Source organism: Musca autumnalis, unplaced genomic scaffold (genome assembly GCF_047663935.1).
Source record: "Musca autumnalis isolate F117 unplaced genomic scaffold, ASM4766393v1 scaffold_4, whole genome shotgun sequence".
NCBI lineage: Eukaryota > Metazoa > Arthropoda > Insecta > Diptera > Muscidae > Musca > Musca autumnalis.
Window position 1 is genome coordinate 171,843,462 of NW_027411977.1, and position 22,257 is coordinate 171,865,718.

The following is a 22,257-nucleotide window of genomic DNA, read 5'->3' on the forward strand; positions in this document are numbered from 1 at the left end:
AGGTACCGGAAGGAGTGGACCGATATAGCCCATCTTCGAACTTAAACTAAGTTTGGGCAAAATATTACGAAAGCCAACATTTGAACCGAATCAGTTCATCCGTTCGAGAGTTATCGTGCGCTCCAGCCAGCAGGACAGACAGACAGACAGACGGACGGACATGGCTAGATCGACTCCAAATTGTCTGAAACACATTTCGTCCAAACATACTTGGGGTCTAAAACCATTATTTCGATGAGGCACATTTTCATCGTATCAAAGTGTATATACCCTCCATAGCCTAAAGGCTGAGGGTATAAAAATTGAGTTGCTTTGTACGGATATTGAGGATATTTTAAAACGTCTAAAAATTAAGTAAGGGAAAGTTGAAGGAAGTTTATCAAATATGTCTAGTTTTGACATAAATGTGGTGGGGAAAAACCTGCAAGTGTTTAAAGGAACATATAAATTCTTAGATGATTTCATATCACAAGCTGAACTTTTACATGATATGGTCAAAGATGAAGAAAAAGAACTTTTCGTTAAATATGTCTATAATTTTAAACTATCGAGCCAAGTAAGAAGTACTTTAGGTCGTTCTAATAAACCACAAAGTTTTTATGATTTGAAGAAATTATTGATTGAATCATATCCAAATCCAAGAAATTTGCAACAGGTTTTGTCTGAATTCGGAACTATAAAGCAAGCTAATACGTCAATAAGTGAATTTAGGGAGAGCATTTCGAATCAGTTAAGTGAATTTGAAATAAATAGCCTTGTAAAACCGTCAAAAGAAACAAGAGATGCAATACACAAGGTTAGCGAAAACATGGCATTAAACGTTTTTGTAAAAAGGGTAAATACAGAATATCAGAATATCTTATTTTCAAATCGACCAAGCTCATTGACTGAGGCAACGCAAAGATGCATGAGTACTGAACAATGTTTAGGTTTAGAGAACAAGAATGTGTACGTCGTAAATGAAAGAGACACCAGCAAAGATAAAAACTTTAGCACAAATCAAAGACATAATTATAGATTTAAAGGTGGAAACAATGATGGGTATAATCGTGGATATAGCAGGCAATGTACATGCAGATGTGGTAATTGCAATACATACAACAGACGGAGTGATAACTACAGTGGTAATGGTGATATTAGAAACGGTGGACACAACGGCCACAACAGAAAGTATACCAACGACAATAACAGAAGCTATTATGGTAATAAATCTATGGACAGCGGTACACGAAATAATGGTCGGATTAATAATGCATATACAAAACGCGAAAATTACAAAACATACACTTATGAAGATCAGGGAAACTTCGACGGCCGGACGACGGAGGAAGTTGTCCAAGAAGGCCAAATGTAAAGATATTTAATATAAATGTGAAGTCTAGTGCGAATGTAACATTGAAATGTCGTGATATAGATAAATCCTTAACGTTTCTGATTGATACTGGAGCAGATGTGTCTATATGCAGAGACCACAAGTTTCACAATATAAACATACATGAAATAGCAAGACTCACGGGAATTAGTAAAACGTCTGTACAGTGTCTTGGAGCAGCACATTTAACCTTATTTACCGAGTCAGCAGAGATAGCACACAAGTTTTACATAGTAAAAAATGATTTCCCAATTCCTACAGATGGGATCATTGGACGTGATATTTTAGCGAAGTACTTGTGCAGAATAGACTTCGAAACTTACACGATAAGCTTCAATATCAACAACAGTGAATTCATATTACCAATGACAACAAAGCAACAGAATCAGAAAGAAATAGTAATACCGCCAAGATCCGAACTAATAATTCCAATTACTTTGAATATAGAAGAAGATAGTATAATACTGAATAAAGAATTAAGTTGTGGATTATTTATCGCGAATTGCCTGATACCAAGGCATGGAATAAAACACATAAAGCTTTTGAATACAACAAATAAAACAGAAACTTTACGCCACTTAGATTTTGATGTAAATAGCTTAAGCGACTATCATATTTTTGCAACAATAAATGGAAATCAGCAAAACGCCAACAGAAGTAAGCAATTATTAAGTAACCTTGATATAGGAACCAATGAACATAATGCAAGAAGCGTTATAACTTCCATAATAAATGAGTTTCAAGATATTTTTCATTTGCCTGGTGAGAAGCTCAGCGTTAATAACTTCTACTCACAGCGTATACAAACGACAGACGATACACCTGTATACATAAACAACTACAGACTGCCTGAAACACAAATGAATGAAATCAATAACCAAGTAAAGGAGCTTTACGAGGATGATATAATTGAGGACTCCGTTAGCCCCTGTAACTCACCGTTATTGGTGGTACCAAAAAAATCCAAAGATGACAAACAAAAATGGCGCTTGGTAGTAGATTTTAAGAAACTCAATAACAAGATTATGAATGACAAATTCCCATTAACGAGATTAGAGGACGTGTTGGATAAACTTGGCAGAGCAAAATACTTTTCAACACTGGATATGACTAGTTCGTTCCACCAGATTGCCCTGGAAGAGGATTCACGTCCTCTAACCGCTTTCTCGACTAATAACGGTCATTATCAGTTTAAAAGATTGCCCTTTGGCTTGAAGATTTCATCTAACAGCTTTCAAAGGATGTTAACAATAGCATTAAGCGGCTTAGATGCTGCCGCATTTTTATATGTAGATGATGTGATAGTCTTCGGATGCAGCCTTAAACACCACAATCAGAATTTAGTAAACGTTTTTAGGCGCTTACGTGAATACAATCTAAAACTAAATGCATCGAAATGTAGCTTTCTCAAACCTGAAGTAGTCTATCTTGGTCATTTAATTACTGATAAAGGGATAAAAACTGATCCGATGAAGGATGACATAATAAAAAAGTATCCAATCCCCAAGAGTGCAGATGAGGCTAGACGATTTGTAGCATTCTGCAATTATTATCGACGTTTTATTCCAGGATTTGCTGATATAGCAAAATCTCTAAACGCTCTATCAAAGAAAAATAATAAGTTTGAATGGACTCCAGAGTGCCAAACAGCTTTTGAGACGCTAAAATTAAAATTATTAAAACCACCCATTTTACAGTACCCAGATTTTAAAAAGCCTTTTCGTTTAACAACCGATGCATCCAATTATGCTCTTGGTGCAGTCTTATCACAAGGATGTATTGGTTCAGATTTACCAATATCATACGCAAGTACAACACTATCAAAACACGACCTAAATAAACCAATTATTGAGAAGGAGCTACTCGCTATACATTGGGGAATAAACTTTTTCCGACCGTATCTTTACGGGAGAAAGTTTACAGTCGTCACAGATCACCGACCTTTGGTGTCGCTTTTTACACACAAAAACCCGTCATCTAAACTAACTCGAATCAGGATGGACTTATGCGATTACGACTTTGAAATCATTTACAAAAAAGGAAAAATAAACACAAACGCTGACGCTCTGTCCAGAATAGTGACAAATAGTGAGATATTAAAGGCGATGATTCCTGTCAGATGCGAAGAAAAACGGATATTTGCTATCACTCGGAGTATGCATAAAGATGCAAAGTCTAAAAACACTGACGAAATTGATGAACATGAACCTGTGGGAAATACCAGAGACATAACCATTTGGGAATGTACCTCAATAACGGATATTAAGAACGCCAAGAAACTTACATTCGTTCCCGGCAAAAAACCAACAAAACAAAAATAAATATATTACAAAACCATGTTGTAATTGATTGCAGCAGTAATCCATCACTCATTAAAATGACTTTGGAGAAGCTAGTATCTAAGATGTGTAATACGAGTACGAGCGTATTAGCATTAAACAAAAAAGATAAGATTTTTAAAGAACTAACAATAGAGGAATTCAAAAGAGTTTTTACGAATATAAAAGGTAATAATAATTTGAGAACTTTATTGTATGAAGAGCCAAAACAGATACATTCTGAAGAAAAACAGGCGGAAATAATAGAGGAATTCCACAAATCGTCTCATGGTGGTCACTTAGGTATCAGAAAGACTATTTTAAAAGTGAAGCAACGTTATATATGGAAAAACATGAATTGAATGATAAAACAATACGTTTCGAACTGCAAACAGTGCAAACTCAACAAGCAAACGGTGCACACAAAAGAAAAATATACTTTAACAAATACACCACAAACAAGTTTCGAAGTAATATCAATTGACACGGTGGGTCCTCTACGAATGTCTAACAATTACCGGTATATTTTAACTATGCAATGCGACTTAACAAAATACGTTGTAGCTTACCCAATAGAGACAAAAGACGCGAAAACCGTAGCACAAACTTTAGTAGAAAAATTTATTCTAATTTATGGCAATTCTAAAATTCTCAAATCAGACAAAGGAACCGAATTTACAAATAATCTTTTAAAAGAAGTATGTATTTTACTAGATATAAAACAGACTTTCAGTACTCCCTATCATCATGAGACTCTAGGCTCGATAGAAAGAAATCATAGGGTTCTCAATGAATTTCTTCTAAACTATTCGAAAGATAATGAATGGCACTCGTGGATTCCATACTTTGCATTCGCGTATAACACAACCCCACACGTTGATACAGGGTACTCGCCATACGAGTTGGTATTTGGTAAACTATCCTACTTACCCAATGATGAGGTCAAAAAACAAAACATTTTTTATAACACAGACGATTATGTCTCTGAGTTAAAACAAAGATTAAAATTCTCTCTGGAAAAGGCCAAATGGTTTTTAGAGAAATGTAAAATATCCAGAATATCTCAACAAGACAGCTCAAATCCTTTAAATTTAAAAATTGGAGACCAAGTTCTTCTTAGAGTAATGAACAGGAAGAAAAACCAAGCTCCTTATCAAGGGCCATGCAAAATCATAGAAAGACATGGTGTTAATTCTTTAATATCGATTGATGGAAAATCAAAAATGTATCACAACAACATGTTAAAAAAATGGAATATTGTTTAAGTATTTTAATATTTTGTAAACATAATTTTTAAATAAAAATTATTCTCTTAAAGGGTGAGGGTGTAGTGATATCGATTGTTACCGATATTCACACCTACAGATACCTGTAGATCCCAATAATCACATCTGTAGATCAATGTAATTATCAATCACTAGATCCCTTTAGATCCCAGTCATCAGCTGTTTCAATCATCTGTTTAGATCATATGTTACTTATAACAACAAATACTGTTTATGTTTAAGGATGATAGAAAATAAGAAAACTAGGATTAAGAAAATAAGATTAGGAAAATACCGTTATGTATAATATATAAGGACTGAAATTTGTCAAATAAAATCAATCAAGTTTTTACTGCCGATTTGTTGGCAACCTGAAAAACAATTTATTTTATTTTGCGCTCTTAAGTGCAAATCAATAAAACTTGCACAGGCATTTTTAAGTGCCTGCAATTCAAAAATATTAGTTGCCAGTGGCTTTATTAAAGAGCCGGCAGAAACCCCTAGGCAGGCCTACACCAAACGAAAGGTTATTCCTTGAAAAGTGTGTTGTAACACCACATGCAAATATGAAGAGGATTATAATTGTTCCACAAAGATTCCAGAGGGGACATGGGAGACTTCTCTCATATCAATGAATGCACCCCGATTCATGTAGCATAATGATATGGGACCTATTGTTTATCGCCGAGTTCGAACGGCGTGTTTTAAGATACTTGTAGAGAAGTTTTACATGATGGAAATATTTAGGAAATGTCGCCAACATTACGATGAGGTGACCTATGTCCACAATTTTTGGTAGGGAAGTGTTTGTACCATTGGGAACTCTAAACGCCAGGTTACAGCTATTTCGGGTTAAGAATGAAGATAATATCCTCAAGACAACTGAAATCGGGTGGTACCATTATATGGGTCTATATTAAAAAATGTACCCATATTAGTTTTGGTTTCATATTCATGTATTGTCATCCAGATCTGAAAAGTGTGCAAAGTTTTAGTTCGATTGGTCTACTGCAGCTGTGTTAAAATGAGTTACTAGATTTGAACTAAACAGACATGAAACAAAGCAAGTTAAATAAAACACTGTACACTATTTGAAATTAGGGGTGTGTATTTACTTACTAAATGTGGCTGAAAAAATTCAGCAACTTTTCCTTTATAGAAATGTCAAATCTGCAACATTAGTAATAATTACTACAAATTATCACGTAAAAGGACACAGCTATTGCGAAGAAAATGTTTCAACAGTTGTTTTCGGAGTTGGTGTGAAAACGTAAAAAGCTTTTAGTTTTAATTTTTTATACAACGATAATCAACATCTAAGATTTTAGCTAAAAGTTTGCGAAAAGTGCTTGACCGATTCCATTCGGTTTCGAAGATATAATGTGAATAATATAAAAATTTGCCCATGTTAAACGAGAATACATGTATAAATTTTAAACCCAACTTAAGAAAAAAAAAAAAACAAATAAGCAGAGGCTATAGTCGGACGGGGCCGACCATCTGATACCCTACACCACTACTCCTGGGAATAAGCTTTCAGCAAATTAAAAATCCTTTATGGAACAAATAAATTTTCATTTTCATTTCATGAAATAACTTTGTGGATTCTGTCATCTTATCACATCAAGCTTAAATAATAATATAATAATTGTTCCACAAACATCCCTAAGGAGACTTCTCTCATATCAATGAGTGCACCCCGATTCATATTTCCTAATGTGGGGACCGAGTCCGAACGGCGTGTCCTAAGACACTACTTTTAGAGAAGTTTTTCATGGCTGAAATACTCAGAAAATAGGTCTGTTCGATAACCCAAAAGTTTGTACAAATTTGTACAAACTTTTACAAAATGCTGTTCGATAACAAACTTGCTCAATAAAAGAGAAATGAGAAGTAGTTGAAAGTACATGCAAGAACTTGCAAATACTTTTTACTTGCGAAGTTATCGAACAGGCCTAATGTCGACAACATTACTGAGGGGTATTTTCACATTGTTGAAAATTTTATGTTACCTGGCCGGGGAATCGATCAAAGGTGGCAAAATACCCCTTAGCAATTTTGGCTACATTTCCTGAGTATTTCAGCCATGAAACACTTCTCTACAAATGGTGTCTTAAGACGCGCCGTTCGGACTCGGCGGTAAATTATTGTATGTATAAATCTCAAAATTATACGCCAGGAAGGGGTCAGTGGATGCCTTCACTTTCAACAAAAATAATATTTCAAAGAAACTTTAACGGTAGCGACACCGAGTACATTTTAAAAAAAGGTGGCGGAGCGACCCTATGCTGCAATATATTGCACCTGTTCAACAAAAAGGTAGTAACTCAAAAAATATTTTTCTATTTTTCAGTATGTATCAACAGTTTTGTGTTGATACATAAGTGAAAATGAAAAGTGAAATACCGGTATTTTTGATGAAAGAGTAGTGAAAATAATGCCAGATTTTTACAGTGGGTAGGGTTAATCTTTTCTTAACAAAAAGTTAATTGTTTTTAGTTACTACCATTTTGTTGTACAGCTTCGATGTGTATAAAAAATCCAATTGGACAATTTATACGTTTTGGCTCCATGTAAATTGCAACAATGCACAAACTGGGAATTTCTCTGTCATGATAGGGACAATTTATAGCATGGGAGGAAAATGTAGTTCTCTACCGAAAACCCGTTTTATACTAGGCTATAGCCTCGTTATATACCAAACTCATTATTGCAATTTGTATCAGGGGAAAGTCAGTCGTTCTTTTTTCATATGCAGGCTACTTTGGCGGTATATGCCCTCCAGGAATTAAAATATTTACCACATAAAAAATGTTTATATTTTTCATACAAAAGTAATGGTCCATTCCACTCGCTAAGTAATGTCAGATTATCATCCAAGAAAGCAGGCATCTTCTTCGACCTAAAGTCTTACCTAGTGCAAAATTTCGGGACTATTGAGCTATAATTGTGCTTATGATTACACTACAAGCAAAAAATGGATATATTAGGCTGTAACTCTGTTATCTGACAGCGTAAATCAACATAATTGGCATAAATGGAACTGGCAATAGTTGGTCTTTCATATTCTATTTACGTGGGCGGAATGTGTATTCCAGAAATAAATATATAACCGGTATATTAAAAATTTTCACAATTTTCACACAAAAGTTGTGGTCCATTTAACCCTCTAAACATTATCCGATCAATATCTCAAATTGCAAGGATCTTCTTTGTCATATACTGCTACCTTGTTCGAATTTTCGAGGCGATTATTGCAATCAACAGAGCAGCTACAAAATCGGATAAAAATTTTGTTTTTGGTCCATTTCACCCGCTAAATATTTCACGATCATCTCCAATAAGAATAGGTGTCTATTCTGGTCTGAACCCGACCTCCATGCTAAATTTCGCGACGATCGGTCCATAATTGCGGCCTGGATTTTGATTACAATTTATAATGGACAGACGGACGGAAGGACGGACACACATCTCAAAATCGCTTACCACATTGGGGGTCTCCGACGAATATTTCGCGGTGTTACATGAATTTTTCTCAAAACAAACTTATAATACCCCTTCCCACATAGTGGTGTAGGGTATAAAAACCAAATATGTGTTTTATTGACTAGTAATTGTATGCTGATTCTAATTGGTGTGTAATTCAAAGAAAATATATTTGAAGTTATGTATTGCGTTTTCACTACTACATAGTTCGTTGTTCATGACAGTATGCATAAGTTGCTTTTCCCAAATAAAAATTTTGCATAACCTTTTCAAAATATTACAATAGAAATCCCCTAAGAAAATACGCATTGTTTTTAACAATGTATGTATGTGTGTATTTTGTTTATACACAAAAGTCGTTGTATAAATATTTGCGTATTTGATTCACACTTTAAGTGTGAAATGTAATATACTCGTACCTGTTATGTCATATGCAAATAGCTATTTCCTGTGCGCTTTTACACGTCATTGTTTGGACAATGTATACGTATGTTCGTATTGTATTCATGAGAATAATACAGGCACGGTTGAATAAAGCCTCAAACACATTCCAGTTTAAATGAAACTACATATGTATAATGTACATACATACATACATACAATTCAAAACACTTGTGACCTAAACAAATACTATTTTATACTTTCCACCATACTATGGAGGGTATATTAAATTTCACATTCCGTTTGTAACTCTTCGAAATAACCATTTTAGAACCCACAAATAACAAATGGATAAAATTGTGGTGCAACCTATTGCAGGGGCTCAATTCTGTTTCCATGAAAATGTGAAATGAAAACTTTTATAACCCTGCGTTTACAAAAGACAGGACAGTTAACTTCATGTATTGATTGTCAAAATCCCACAACTTGTCTGTGTGAGGTAGGCGTCCAGACAACTGCAAAAACAGTTGTAAAATTATGAATGAAAATCATCGAATTCCTTTTGTTGTCCGTTCACATATTTTGTTTTTGTTCATGTTATTTTGTTTTCAACACATTTCAATTATTAGCTCACACATTTTTACAACAAATTTCAAAATTTTGTTAACCCGGCTGTCTGTGAAAGAATGATGGACAGCTGGTAGCCAAACGACAAATGTATGTATGTGTTAGTAAATCAGAGTTGTATTTGAAGACAAACTGTCTAGTGTAAACGCGTAGTAAAGGAAAATACTGTCAAATGAAAAAAATTATAGAGGAGTTATTTTTCATTTCAAATTTTCATAGAACAAGAAGTGGTTGTAATTTGGTATTTTGTTTTTCCAGAGGCTAACCAACATTTATACCAAAAATTTTTACATAGATCTACGTGTTTATATAGCCCCATATAACGCCTCATATAAAGTACGCGAGTTACGTATCCGTACCCCACCGACCCCTACGCCACTGCAAACATAAACCACATTATGATGAAATACGAAATATCAAATATCAATAATGCAAGCAAACACAGCGAAAACTAGCGACAGCAACTGAATGTGCTTCCACTGATTTTCGACTGCAAAACAAAATGCAAAATATGCTGAGTGGACATCTTCCACTCAGCAAGTTCAATGGTATAAAATTAATTTAGTCTTAAGATAGAATTTGCTCAATAAAGAACTAAACTAAAGTTTATTCTTTTATTTAAACGAATAACTAGATTCTTAAGAATCCATAGTTACATCATATAACTGGCGCAGTCAAGGCGGTTTAATTCAAAAGAATTAAACTTCAACGAACTTACACATAAACTTACAAATAAATAAGCCGCTGTTATTCCAGAGAAAAAGAAGATAAAACTGTACACAAAGCTGTAATTAAACAAACCAAAAGTCTCATACAAACCAGCAAGCCGTTTTTAGTTTTAAGAAAAAGAAGATAAATTGTGCACAAATAAACCAAAAAACTGCTAACAAACCAGCAAGCCGCTGTCATTTATGAATAATAAGCAACACAAATTTGACACAAATAGAAACCTGGACGATATGGAGGAACTCGGAGATCTAATCAAGAAGTTTCAGGAAGTTATCCTTCAGCAAGAGCAAGTTATTTTGCAACAGCAGCAACAACTCCAGCAACAACAACAACCGCAACTACAAACCCAACAACCAATTAACAACCAAACTAACAATTTCTTCCTATCACCTAGGGACATCATAGAGCAATTTCGGAGACTCAAACCACTGGAGTCGGACAACTTAATCCAATTCATATCATCTGCCGAAACTACAATAAGCCTATGTTCCAACAACGCTGGATTAATAGAATACGGATTACAAATAATCATCAACGAAAAGATTAATGCTGACCATTCGTACATGATAAGACAACTAGGACCCAAACCAACGTGGGATACGATAAAAACCACTCTGAAACACCATCTCCAACCCCGAAAGATATATTCAGATGTATTCAACGATTGCAGATTATTGAAGGTAAGAAACCTAAAAGAGTTATTTAGTTTCTTCGAAAAGGCCAAGTCCGAATTAGCAGAAATATATGATTTTGACGTCACAAGGCCAGAGATCTACTCACCCCAATGTGTAGATCGTGACCTTGTGAACATAATGATAGGGAAAATAGATGGGCCGTTACGAACAAATCTTTGCGGGGATGAAAAGATGATAGATATAATTTTGAAATACACAAAATTAGGGCTTCTTTACGACAAAAGAGCTATACACTATAGTCACAGAATAATAACCAATAAAAACGAGGGACACAATTCGGGAAAAAACAGTGAGTCTGAGAAAGGAAAACGTGACGTACCTACTAAATTTACTCAGAATGACAAACACCGCAATAAATTTTATAGTACTCCCAATAACAACGACGGAAAAAATTATATACAAAAAACACAACAACCTAATAGAACTTCAGCTCAAACTAGACTTTCGCATATGAGTGTAGACACCCAGCAAACAAACTCCCCATCATATATGGAGTTAGAAACTATACAAGAAACAGAAATAGAATCGCAAGAGGAAGTAAATTTTTTAGCGTGGCCTCAAGAACAAAATTACCAATAGTCTCAATAACAATAGGAAAGCAAAAAATTAGATGCTTGATTGATACTGGTTCAACAACCAGCATCCTAAAAGATAGCATACTAAAAGAACAATTCCCCAAAAGAGCACTAGAGAAACCACATTACTACAAAACACTGAACGGATTGAATAAGGTAGATTATGTAATAACCACTCCTTTTCCTAGGGAATTCAGGTGCCCAGGGACGCTTCAATGGAAGCTAATAGACTTTACAAACGAAAACTTTTCCGGCATAATAGGCCAAAATTTTTTAAAAGCTTTGAAAATTGTAATAAACTGTGACCAACAATACATCGATATTTTGGGGTCCAGATTATTTTTCGAAGAATACAACTACCCAAATGAAATTGAAAGTATATGTACCTTAGAACCAATAGAAACAAATGAAATTTCAAAAAATTTCAATCTTGATCACCTCAATTCCGAAGAAAAAGAAACAATCCGAAGATTGCTTTCAAAATTCAATGACCTTTTCTTTAAAGAAGGAGACATTCTTTCTGCGACGGACGAAGTCCAACATGAAATAACTACGACAATAGATAAACCTCTCTACTCAAAGATATACAGATACCCCCAAGTGCACGAAACAGAAATCAATCGCCAAATTCAAGAAATGCTCAAACAAAACATTATTAGAAAAAGCAATTCCCCTTATAATAGTCCACTGTGGATAGTGGAAAAGAAATTAGACAACTCGGGAAAGAAAAAATACAGACTCGTCGTTGACTACCGGAAACTAAATGAATTTACGGTAGACGACAAATATCCCATTCCAAACCTTAACTCTCTTTTGGACAAACTTGGTAGGTCTCAATACTTCACCCCCCTTGACCTAGCCAAGGGCTTTCACCAAATTCCAGTCAGAGAGGAAGATAGGAAGAAAACGGCATTTTCAACGCCAACGGGCCATTACGAGTTTATCCGAATGCCATTCGGCCTGAAAAACGCACCGTCCACCTTCCAAAGATTGATGAACGAAGTCCTAAAGGACCATATAAATAAAACTTGCGTCGTCTATATGGACGATATCCTCGTATTCAGTACATCCTTGGAGGAACATGTGACCATCCTAGGAAAAATCTTTAAGCTATTGAGAAAGGCGAATCTTAAAATCCAAGTCGATAAATGCGATTTCCTAAGAAAAGAAACACAATTTCTAGGTCATGTCCTCACAACTCATGGTATCAAGCCAAACCCAGACAAAACATCCATAATACGAAAACTTAAAGTACCAACTACAGAAAAACAAGTCAAATCTTTCCTAGGAATGACAGGGTTCTACAGAAAATTCGTGAAAGACTACGCAAAAATTGCATTTCCCATGTCTAAATGTCTGAAAAAAAAACGAGAAAATTAATGTCAATGATCCGGCATATCTCGTTGCATTCGAAAAACTAAAAGATCTTGTTACTAACTCGCCAATATTGAGATACCCCGATTTTCGTAAAAAGTTTAAAGTAACAACTGATGCGAGTAACTTCGCAATAGGAGCTGTACTCTCCCAAGAGGGGCACCCAATTGCATATGCATCTAGAACCCTAAATAGACACGAATGCAACTACGCAACTATTGAGAAAGAACTACTTGCCATAGTATGGGCAGTACAATACTACAGACCCTATTTGTTCGGCAGGGAATTTGATCTGGAAAGTGACCATCAACCACTTAAGTGGCTAATGACCAAATATACAGGGAAAGATATAAACCCCAGACTCCAAAGATGGCTAACAAACCTAGGAGAATATAATTTCACAATAGATTATATAAAGGGCAAAAATAATTGTATCGCGGATTTCCTAAGTAGAATCAAGAACGACGAAATAAACCATTGGGAAGACGAAGAAAACACAGGCGAGGACATAGAAATAGAGCAGCCAGAGCACGAAAGCCCAATACATGATGAACATGACAACGCTTCAATTGAAGTACAAACCGTCCACTCTCAAGAGGAGGACTTGGGATATATTGCAGGGAAGTACGCAGGGGGGGGGCACAGGGGGCCCGGGCCCCCCCCGAAATGTTTTGGTCGACTAAAATTTTTTGAGCTACTTTAAGAAATTATTAAGTTTTTCACTAAAATAATTTTTTACTTTTGGAATTTTCAAATGAAAACTTAGATTGTTCTGAATGTCATGTAGTAAAATTTATGAACAAGTTGTCTAAGAAATATTTAAAACTTTTTGTTTGAATACTCTTTTTGAGAAAACTTCTAGTGAAATCTGTATTCTTTTTCTCATGTAATTTCATTATCAAATAATAAAGGGTAGAGGAATTCTATAATAAATATAAAGGTCTTGAGGTTTTAAACTCATTCTGTATTCAAAAAATTACGTGTTTAGTACTGTGCGGATTGGAAGTGCATGAAATGACAAGTTTACTGGACAAAATGTACGATATATCAAGTGTTTTCCGTGGAGCATATCTCTAAAACCAATAAGAAAATTGTTTTACTGTCTTAATTTTTTATTATTTCTTTTATGGAGAAAAATTTATTGTTGTGCGTCATAAAGTGCTAATATCTGCAATAAGTAGCATACCCACCTGAATTTTTTCCTATCATTTACAAAGTTGTAGCTGAAAACAACCGCAAACAAAATTATTGCTCAAACATTGGTTAAATGGTATTAAAATCTGCTGTAATTTGGGGCTTTAGGCTATCGATAAAAATGTACCTCATCAAAATAATGGCCTTTGACTTCTCATATGTTTCGACAAAATCCGCTTCAAATAATTTGGTGTCGATTTAGCCCAGTTCTTTCGTCTGTCTGGCTCGAGCGCATGATAACTCTCGAACGGATCAACCGAACTTTAAGTCATATCGGTCCAGTTCTTTTTTCCCACAAGTCTACCTTTGTCGAAGGTCCAAATCGATTTCTTCAGGACATAGAATAGGTTCGAATATGTATTATGTCGGTTCACTCTTTCAGGTACCTCCCATACAAAATTTCAATATCCGATTTCGCCGAAACTTTGAACATCCTAAAATTACTTCCGAATGTTCATATGTATATCAAGTACCAAGAGGGTCTATATGGGACAACATCTTCGGATACTTCCCTCACAAAATTTCAAAATAAGTGCAATATAAGGGTTGTTCGACAATCCATTGGACATGTTTGCCAATGCTACTCCTTGCGGTCTTGTTTACAGCGATATTCTATTTTTCGTGGGTAAGTCGATGCTTCCTGACATAACGGTTCAAAAGCTCTAAATCTTACCGTGACCAACTAAACGGATTGTCACGATAACTTTCAAAAGAAATTACTTCCAAAGTTAGGTCCACTTCCAAAATGGACCATTCTTGCAGGTATCTTCTCCACAAAAGTGCAAAACTTTTGCGCTCTTATCGAAGTCAAATTGATGATCACGACATAAACATTTATTCGCAACGCTCACAATCGTGAAGTTTTATACCCGAATGTTTCAATATTTTTGTCGGAAAGTGTATACGTCCTAAAAAGACAACGAAATTCTGAAACTCCCTGACTACACAATTTTTAGGACTGAGATATTGGTTATGAAGCCCTATTCGATCTGTCTATAGAATTAAGTCTATACGTTTAAGACTGATACTTTTTTTACTTATTTTCGAGAAGTGCATAATCTTTGGAAAGTTTTAAATGTCATCGAGTTCATAAACATCTAATCGTATAATTAAGGTAGAAATAAGGCGGAACAACCATTGGGATATCAGATGGAGCCTTTCCGACTTAACCTATTTTGTCAGGAGTTAGCTAAAATTTTGCCGAGCCCGAATGTGGGTTTCGTAGTCTCAAACAGTACTGCGTGTAGAATTCGGAGTATATGAATCGTAGTTGGTATCGCCCGACTCCTGATAAAAATGTTTTCTGTTCTAAATGCCTGTTCCAGAACTTTCAAGAATCTACAAATTTTTACTACTGAAAATGAGTAGATTATTGTAGTACTGGAACAGACCACAAATGTAATTTTCTGAATTTTTCAGTTGAATGAACTCTATAACTTCTTGTAAAATAGTAAAGTTTTCGTGTTTTTATGACATAAAAGAATATTATTTTCTTACAAAAGCTTGCACTGTTTGATTGTAAATGTTCGGTACAAGTTTAAACTGCACTCGGGGGTTCGAGTTATTCTTTTTTGGAGTTATTATTTCAATTAATTAATGGTATACAAATAACATTAATAGCCCAGCAAAATTTTAAGGAAGGGGTTCCATGCGATGACGTGATTTCATGACATCTTTTGCATTTGTTTAAACGAAGTCGTGAAAGATCCAATCTTTTCATCAGCATTTGAACCGATGCATAGGAACTCGTGAAAGATCCGATCTTTTCATTAGCATTTGAATCCATTCCATCGATCCAATAGTGATGAATTTAGTGTTTTTATTTATACAATTTATACACATTTTTCTAAATATATAAGATTAATTATTTACAGTAGGCTTGATGTTGTCGGAGACTCGAAATCACAACCAACGTTGTTAAAACTCTCGTCGTAATGATAACAAACAACAAAGGGTTGGTGAAAATGACATGCCAAAGCATTGGTGGAAATGGCATGCCAAAACATTGGTGAAAATGACATGTCAAAGCATTGGTGTAAATGACATGCTTTGGATTCAGAAATGAATAGCATCTTTTGGGGTCCACGCTCATATAAAATTCATCGATGAAGATGCTAAAAAGATGATATGCCAGATCGCTTGCACCCATGATTGAATGACATCTTTGGCATCGAACATTTTGCTGGGAGGTTTTTCAGATAGATCTTCTTATCAGAATCAGTCCTCGCGGTAAAATGTGTCCAATTGATAACTTAATAAGGCAAAAGTAACACAAAACTTTTTTAATGAGACTGAAGTTAATGTGTGATATATGGATATGTACTTTAAAGAATAAGAAATCCTGTAAATCTTTGAAATAGAATCGAAACTGCCAAATATGAGCTACTGTGGTTAAAAATTCTGGAATACACCAAAACGTAAACCTACATGTGTAATATTCATTTGAAAGATTTTTAGTTATTGCGTCAATTCTGTTGGAGAATTTGATTAAAAACTTCAAAATACCAGGCGGAACTTTTGTATAGGGACTATACTGAACGTATTATGATATGCTGCATTTTACTCTGTTCCAAATTTCAAACTTATATCTATAATATTGTCAACTCTCTCTATTGAAATTATATACTTTGCGTCAATATTTCATTTAAAATCAACTAAAAACCTTTTAAAATAGCTTTATGTAACGCTACACAACATTTTTTAATTTCATGATTTTCGGTCAAGTTGGGCCCCCCCCGAAATGAAATCCTGCGTACGTCCCTGATATATTGTACCTATTCTAGAAACGGTTGTCAACAGATTCAAAGTTCAAATTATTCTAACAGAAGAAAAAATAGAAACGGTTAAAACAATCTTCGGTAAAAAGAGGATTTTCATAGAAAGAAACGATGTAACCAACGGATATGTGCTTGATATTCTACGAAGGGAACTAATAAAAGGGAAAATAGGAATCTATTCTTACCTCAGTGACCACGAATATTATCAAGTCTATAGAATTTTGGAGAAGGAATATTCTACAAACCCACATATAAAGTTCGTCAAATGCACCAAAATGGCAAGGGACATAGAATCCGAAGACGAACTAAAAACACAGATAGCACTTTTTCATAAAAACGAAAGCGGACACTGTGGTATAACAGCAGCTTACGAAAAACTGAAAACGATCGTATACAACCCAGACCTCAAAAGCCAAATATATAAAATCATAAACAACTGCGACATTTGCAGTGGAGGTAAATACGACCGAAAGCCAATTAAAAACAAATTCAGTTTAACAGAAACCCCCAAGACCATTAATGAAATAGTTCATATGGATACATATGTGAATAGCAAACAGTCCTTTATCGTATTTATAGACAAATTTTCAAAACATGCCACATGTCTTCACCTACCAGATAGAAATAACAGAACTATAGTTAATAAAATTCTTGAATTCATAGCACTGAAAGGAAAACCCCAGAAATTTGTGTTTGATAATGAGTTCAATAAACTTACAATAAAAGAGTTTCTAGACAAAGAGAACATTCAATACCATGCTACCAAACCAAATAGTCATACAGGTAATGGCGACATTGAAAGACTTAACAACACAATAACAGAAAAAATACGAACACTTAACCTGGAAGAAAAAATACCAATAATAACTCAAATTCATAAAGCTGTCACATATTATAATGACAACTACCATAGTACTATTAAGTGCACACCATTGGAAGTCCAAAATTTTAAGGTAGACCACAACACTATATACGAAAGACTAAAGACAATAAAACAGAAAAGCATAGAAAAGGCAAATCGAAATAGGGAAATTTACACAGAAAATAGACAGGTCGGGTTTATAAAAAACTATAAGAATGTAAGACACAAAGAAGAACCCAAATTTAGAAAACATAGACTTACAGGAATACATGAATCTAATATAAAAAGACCCAATAAATTTTCTTCGGAACCAATTTCAGACAATGATCCTGCTAACAATACTAATAACCCAAATGACAATCTCGGGAGCGGAACTCAAAATAACCCCAATCGACAATCATAATGGGTATACCATTCTTAACACATTTGAAACTAACATTGTAAACGAAACCAAAATAGTCCTACATGTAATACAACCAATAGAGATTTTTGACATTATCGACGCCCTAGAACAAAACGCAATAAACCTAGGTAGCCGCTATAAGAACATAATAAAGCTCCAAATAAACACACTTAGAACAAAACTAAGGTCTATCATGCCATCAAACAATAGATATAAACGTGGACTTCTGAACGTTGTAGGAACAGCTCACAAATGGCTCTTCAGCCTTATGGACGATGACGACAGACAGAATATAATACAAAAATTAGACGTCACTAACAGTAACAATCATAATATTGTACAAACAATTAACGAACAAGTGATCATTAATAGCCATTTCAATGAGAGCTTACGTTTAATAAAAGCTAGTATCTTAGACGATAGGAAAAAAATTAATAATGTATTAAACGCCATCCAAACACAAAATTTAGAGATAAGAAATGAATTGTTATTCAATGAACAACTAATTAAATTAAAATTTTTAGAGAACAAAGTAGAGCAGATCATAGAAAACATATACTCTGCCAAACACAATATTTTCCATCCTTCCATATTAACATCCGAAGAAATAGATAAATTCAATATAGACTTTTATAAGTTAAGCCTGATAAAAATGGGTGTACTACTATATAACAATAACTGTTTAATATTTTCAATAAAAATACCCATAAACTATACAAAACACATTGTCAAAATAATTGTCCCCATACCTAACCATAACTTTTACGAAATAGAAGATAAACAAGAAATGTTTGTAAATATTAATAATATATCCTATACTTATGATCAAAGAATTGTATATTTAAAGGAAATTGTAACTTAATTTTTAACAATAACACTTCATTCGAATTATTTGACGATGAAACTATTATTATTAAAAATGCTCGCAACATGAAAATTAACAATAGCTGTAACCAAAATACGAGCAATATACTAAATGGAAATAACATTTTAATGTTCTCAAATTGTAAGATTACTATACAAAATGAAAATTTTTCGAATCTAAAAGAAAACTACTTCGAGAAAATACCAGATTATAATACATACAGCAACAAAGAGTTTACAACTAAAATTACATTTAACGATATTGTCCTTAGCAATACTAAAAATATTGAAAAGATCGAAGAACTAAAACAACATCAACATATCTCATATTCCCTAATCGTGGTTATGTTTGTAGTGACGGTAACCGGTATGACAGTAATAATTTATATATTCAAAGGAAAATCAGTAAATATAAAAATTAACGAAACGATTCAGGAGAATCCTTTGACAAGAGGGGGAGGAGTTACGTATCCGTACCCCACCGACCCCTACGCCACTGCAAACATAAACCACATTATGATGAAATACGAAATATCAAATATCAATAATGCAAGCAAACACAGCGAAAACTAGCGACAGCAACTGAATGTGCTTCCACTGGTTTTCGACTGCAAAACAAAATGCAAAATACGAAGATGATGGAAGATGTCCACTCAGCAAGTTCAATGGTATAAAATTAATTTAGTCTTAAGATAGAATTTGCTCAATAAAGAACTAAACTAAAGTTTATTCTTTTATTTAAACGAATAACTAGATTCTTAAGAATCCATAGTTACATCATATAACTCGCGTCACTTTAATGAACTTTGAAGTTATTAGTCCCATTTGACCATTTTTGTGTTTCCAGAGGCTAACAAACATTTATACCAAAAATTATTTATAAAAAAAACAAGTAAGCAAAGGCTATAATCGGACGGGGCCGACCATGTGATACCCTACACCACAACCTGTAGGAATTAGCTATGTGCAACCGCCTTGCACGCTGGATGTCCGGGTTCGATTCCCATCAAATTGTCTACGGTTACAAAATACCCCTTAGTAATGTTGGCGATATTTCCTGAGTATTTCAGCCATGAAAAACGAATTTTTGCAATTTGCATCAGGGGAAAGGTTGTAACGATCAAAAGTCGTAGCCTCGTTTTTGACTACAATCAGTATTTTATTTATTTCGTATTTCCATTACAATAATAAAATACTTAAATTATTTGAATTAACGGAAAAATGGATCATCTAGTGGCAATGCGAGGCACTAACCAACAGCAAAACAAACATGGGTAACCCTGGCGGCAATTACCAGAATTACCAAACGTCATCACACAATCAGTTGTGTTGCTGTGCTGTGTGGGCCTGTCCCCAACAGGTATAAAAGGAGGCTGCAAACAGACAATCTGGGCAGTCGTCTGTTGATGGCTGGTGTGCTAAGTGGGGTTTACAACGTTCCCTTGGCAAATTGTAGATGTAGTTTATTTGTAGTTCTGTGGAGTTGAGTGAGGTTTATAACGTTGCCCTCGGCTAAACAGAAAATAGTAGTGTTGTTGTTTAGAGTCAAGTGGGGTTTATAACGTGCAATTGGCTTTAGACATATTATTTGTGGAGTGTTTGGAGTCAAGTGGGGGATTACCGTGCCCTTGACCCCAGACATATTTGTGGAACGTGTGTGTGCGTTTAGAGTCAGGTGGGGGATTGCCGTGCCCCTGGCTTTAGACATATTTGTGGAACGTGTGTGTGTGTTTAGAGTCAGGAGGGGGATTGCCGTGCCCCTGGCTTTAGACATCTGTGTGTGTGTGTGTTCGAAGTCAAGTGGGGGATTGCCGTGCCCTTGGCTTCAGACATATTTGTGGAACGTGTGTGTGCGTTTAGAGTCAGGTGGGGGATTACCGTGCCCCTGGCTTTAGACCTATTTGTGTAGTGTGTGTGTTTGCAGTCAAGTGGGGGATTGCCGTGCCCTTGGCTTCCGACGTATATACAACTGTAGTTCCGTGTCAACGTTCTTTGGCTTCTGCTGTGCCAAAAAGGTTACCAACAATTCTACCGTTAATATTCATCGGGACGCTGCCGTGCCAAAGCCGCTGTCAACTATTCTGCCGTTAACATTGATCGGACCGCTACCGTGCCAAAGCCGCTGCCAACTATTCATCATCATAATAATGCTCAATACAGTGTTGTGTAAAGTGTATTTTTTAATAATAAATAAAGGATTGTTTATAACGTTTTAAAGAAAAAGAAACTGTGTGCCTTCCCTCTCTCTAATGCCCTATAACAAATAAATTCTTGTGACGACCCTGGCCCCGCTGAACCTACCCCAGCTTCAAAGTGAAATTACGTCGTCACAATGGCGCCCGAGCAGGGACATTAAAAAGAGAGAAAGGTGAAAAATCAAAAAAAATAAAAAATTTTGTAGACAATCGATAAGAATGTGGTGACAAATATTCCTTTTAAAAATACTATAAACATATAACCGTATGAGTGAGTGTTAAAACTTATTGTCAGCAGCAACCGGAAAAATAAAAAATTAAAGACATTAATGAACCCTATTTGTGTATAAAAAAAAAGGAAATATGTTGCGAGTGTTGTGGCGTACCTTCGCGTATCTTACGGAATTTCAACCGGATCCCACGGGAAAATGGGACGACATGCGTAAGCGATGGGCAAGATTGTTAAACATTGATCATGAAGAAGAAATATTAAAAAAATTTAAGAAATCACAACCTAAACCGGCGAAGCTCACGGTAGCTTCAAACAATTCAATAGTGTTATCACCTGTAAAAACAGAAAGAATACATTATTCAGTGTCTACCGCAGTGAATTTCACTAAGGGATATACCGAACGAACTCCAAATCAAGCGCAGCCGTCAAGAAGCGGGTATGTGGATGCGATTCAGTATTCACAACAAATTCTGGATCTAATACATAGATGGAACATTAAGTTCGACTGGGGTAAGGATACTATCGAGTTTGTGGAACGGCTGGAAGAGCTTGCACGCATGTACAACGTGGATTTAGATCAACTAATAAAGTTTATGCCCGAACTACTACAAGGCAAGGCCTTGATCTGGCTAAGGAATAATAATAGTCATTGGAACTCATGGCAGATATTTAAAATCGATTTTCTAAATTTCTTTTTGCCTTCAAGGTATTTTGAAAAACTTGATGCGGAAATTTGCAAGAGGTTCCAAAGACCACGAGAACCTTTTAAAGAGTACGTTTTGGAAATACAAAGTCTAATGCATCATGCTGAAATGACCGAAGAACAAAAGTTAGAACGTATTTATCGAAATTCCCAACCAGATTTCCAGTGGTATATAAGGCGCAAGGATTTTACGTCATTGGCTGAA

General features: G+C 35.1%; 1 protein-coding gene across 1 annotated transcript; it reads left to right on the forward strand.

The window, feature by feature from the left end:
• Positions 1-385: 385 nt before the first annotated feature.
• LOC141403160 (uncharacterized) lies at positions 386-19,545 on the forward strand. The gene is made up of 4 exons (XM_073985334.1): positions 386-556; positions 3,070-3,181; positions 18,529-18,714; positions 18,906-19,545. The coding sequence occupies exons 1-4, from the start codon at positions 386-388 to the stop codon at positions 19,493-19,495; spliced, it is 1,059 nt and encodes a 352-aa protein (XP_073841435.1). The 3' UTR covers positions 19,496-19,545.
• The last annotated feature ends 2,712 nt before the right edge of the window (positions 19,546-22,257 follow it).

What these genes read in the sequence shown, in the direction of transcription:
- LOC141403160 (XM_073985334.1), top strand. Translation starts at nt 386, where the DNA reads ATGTCTAGTTTTGACATAAATGTGGTGGGGAAAAACCTGCAAGTGTTT. An exon ending in ATTTTAAACTATCGAGCCAA is followed by an intron (nt 557 to 3,069) that starts GTAAGAAGTACT and finishes CCCATTTTACAG; the next exon opens with TACCCAGATTTTAAAAAGCC. An exon ending in TTTACCAATATCATACGCAA is followed by an intron (nt 3,182 to 18,528) that starts GTACAACACTAT and finishes CACAAAATTTAG; the next exon opens with AGATAAGAAATGAATTGTTA.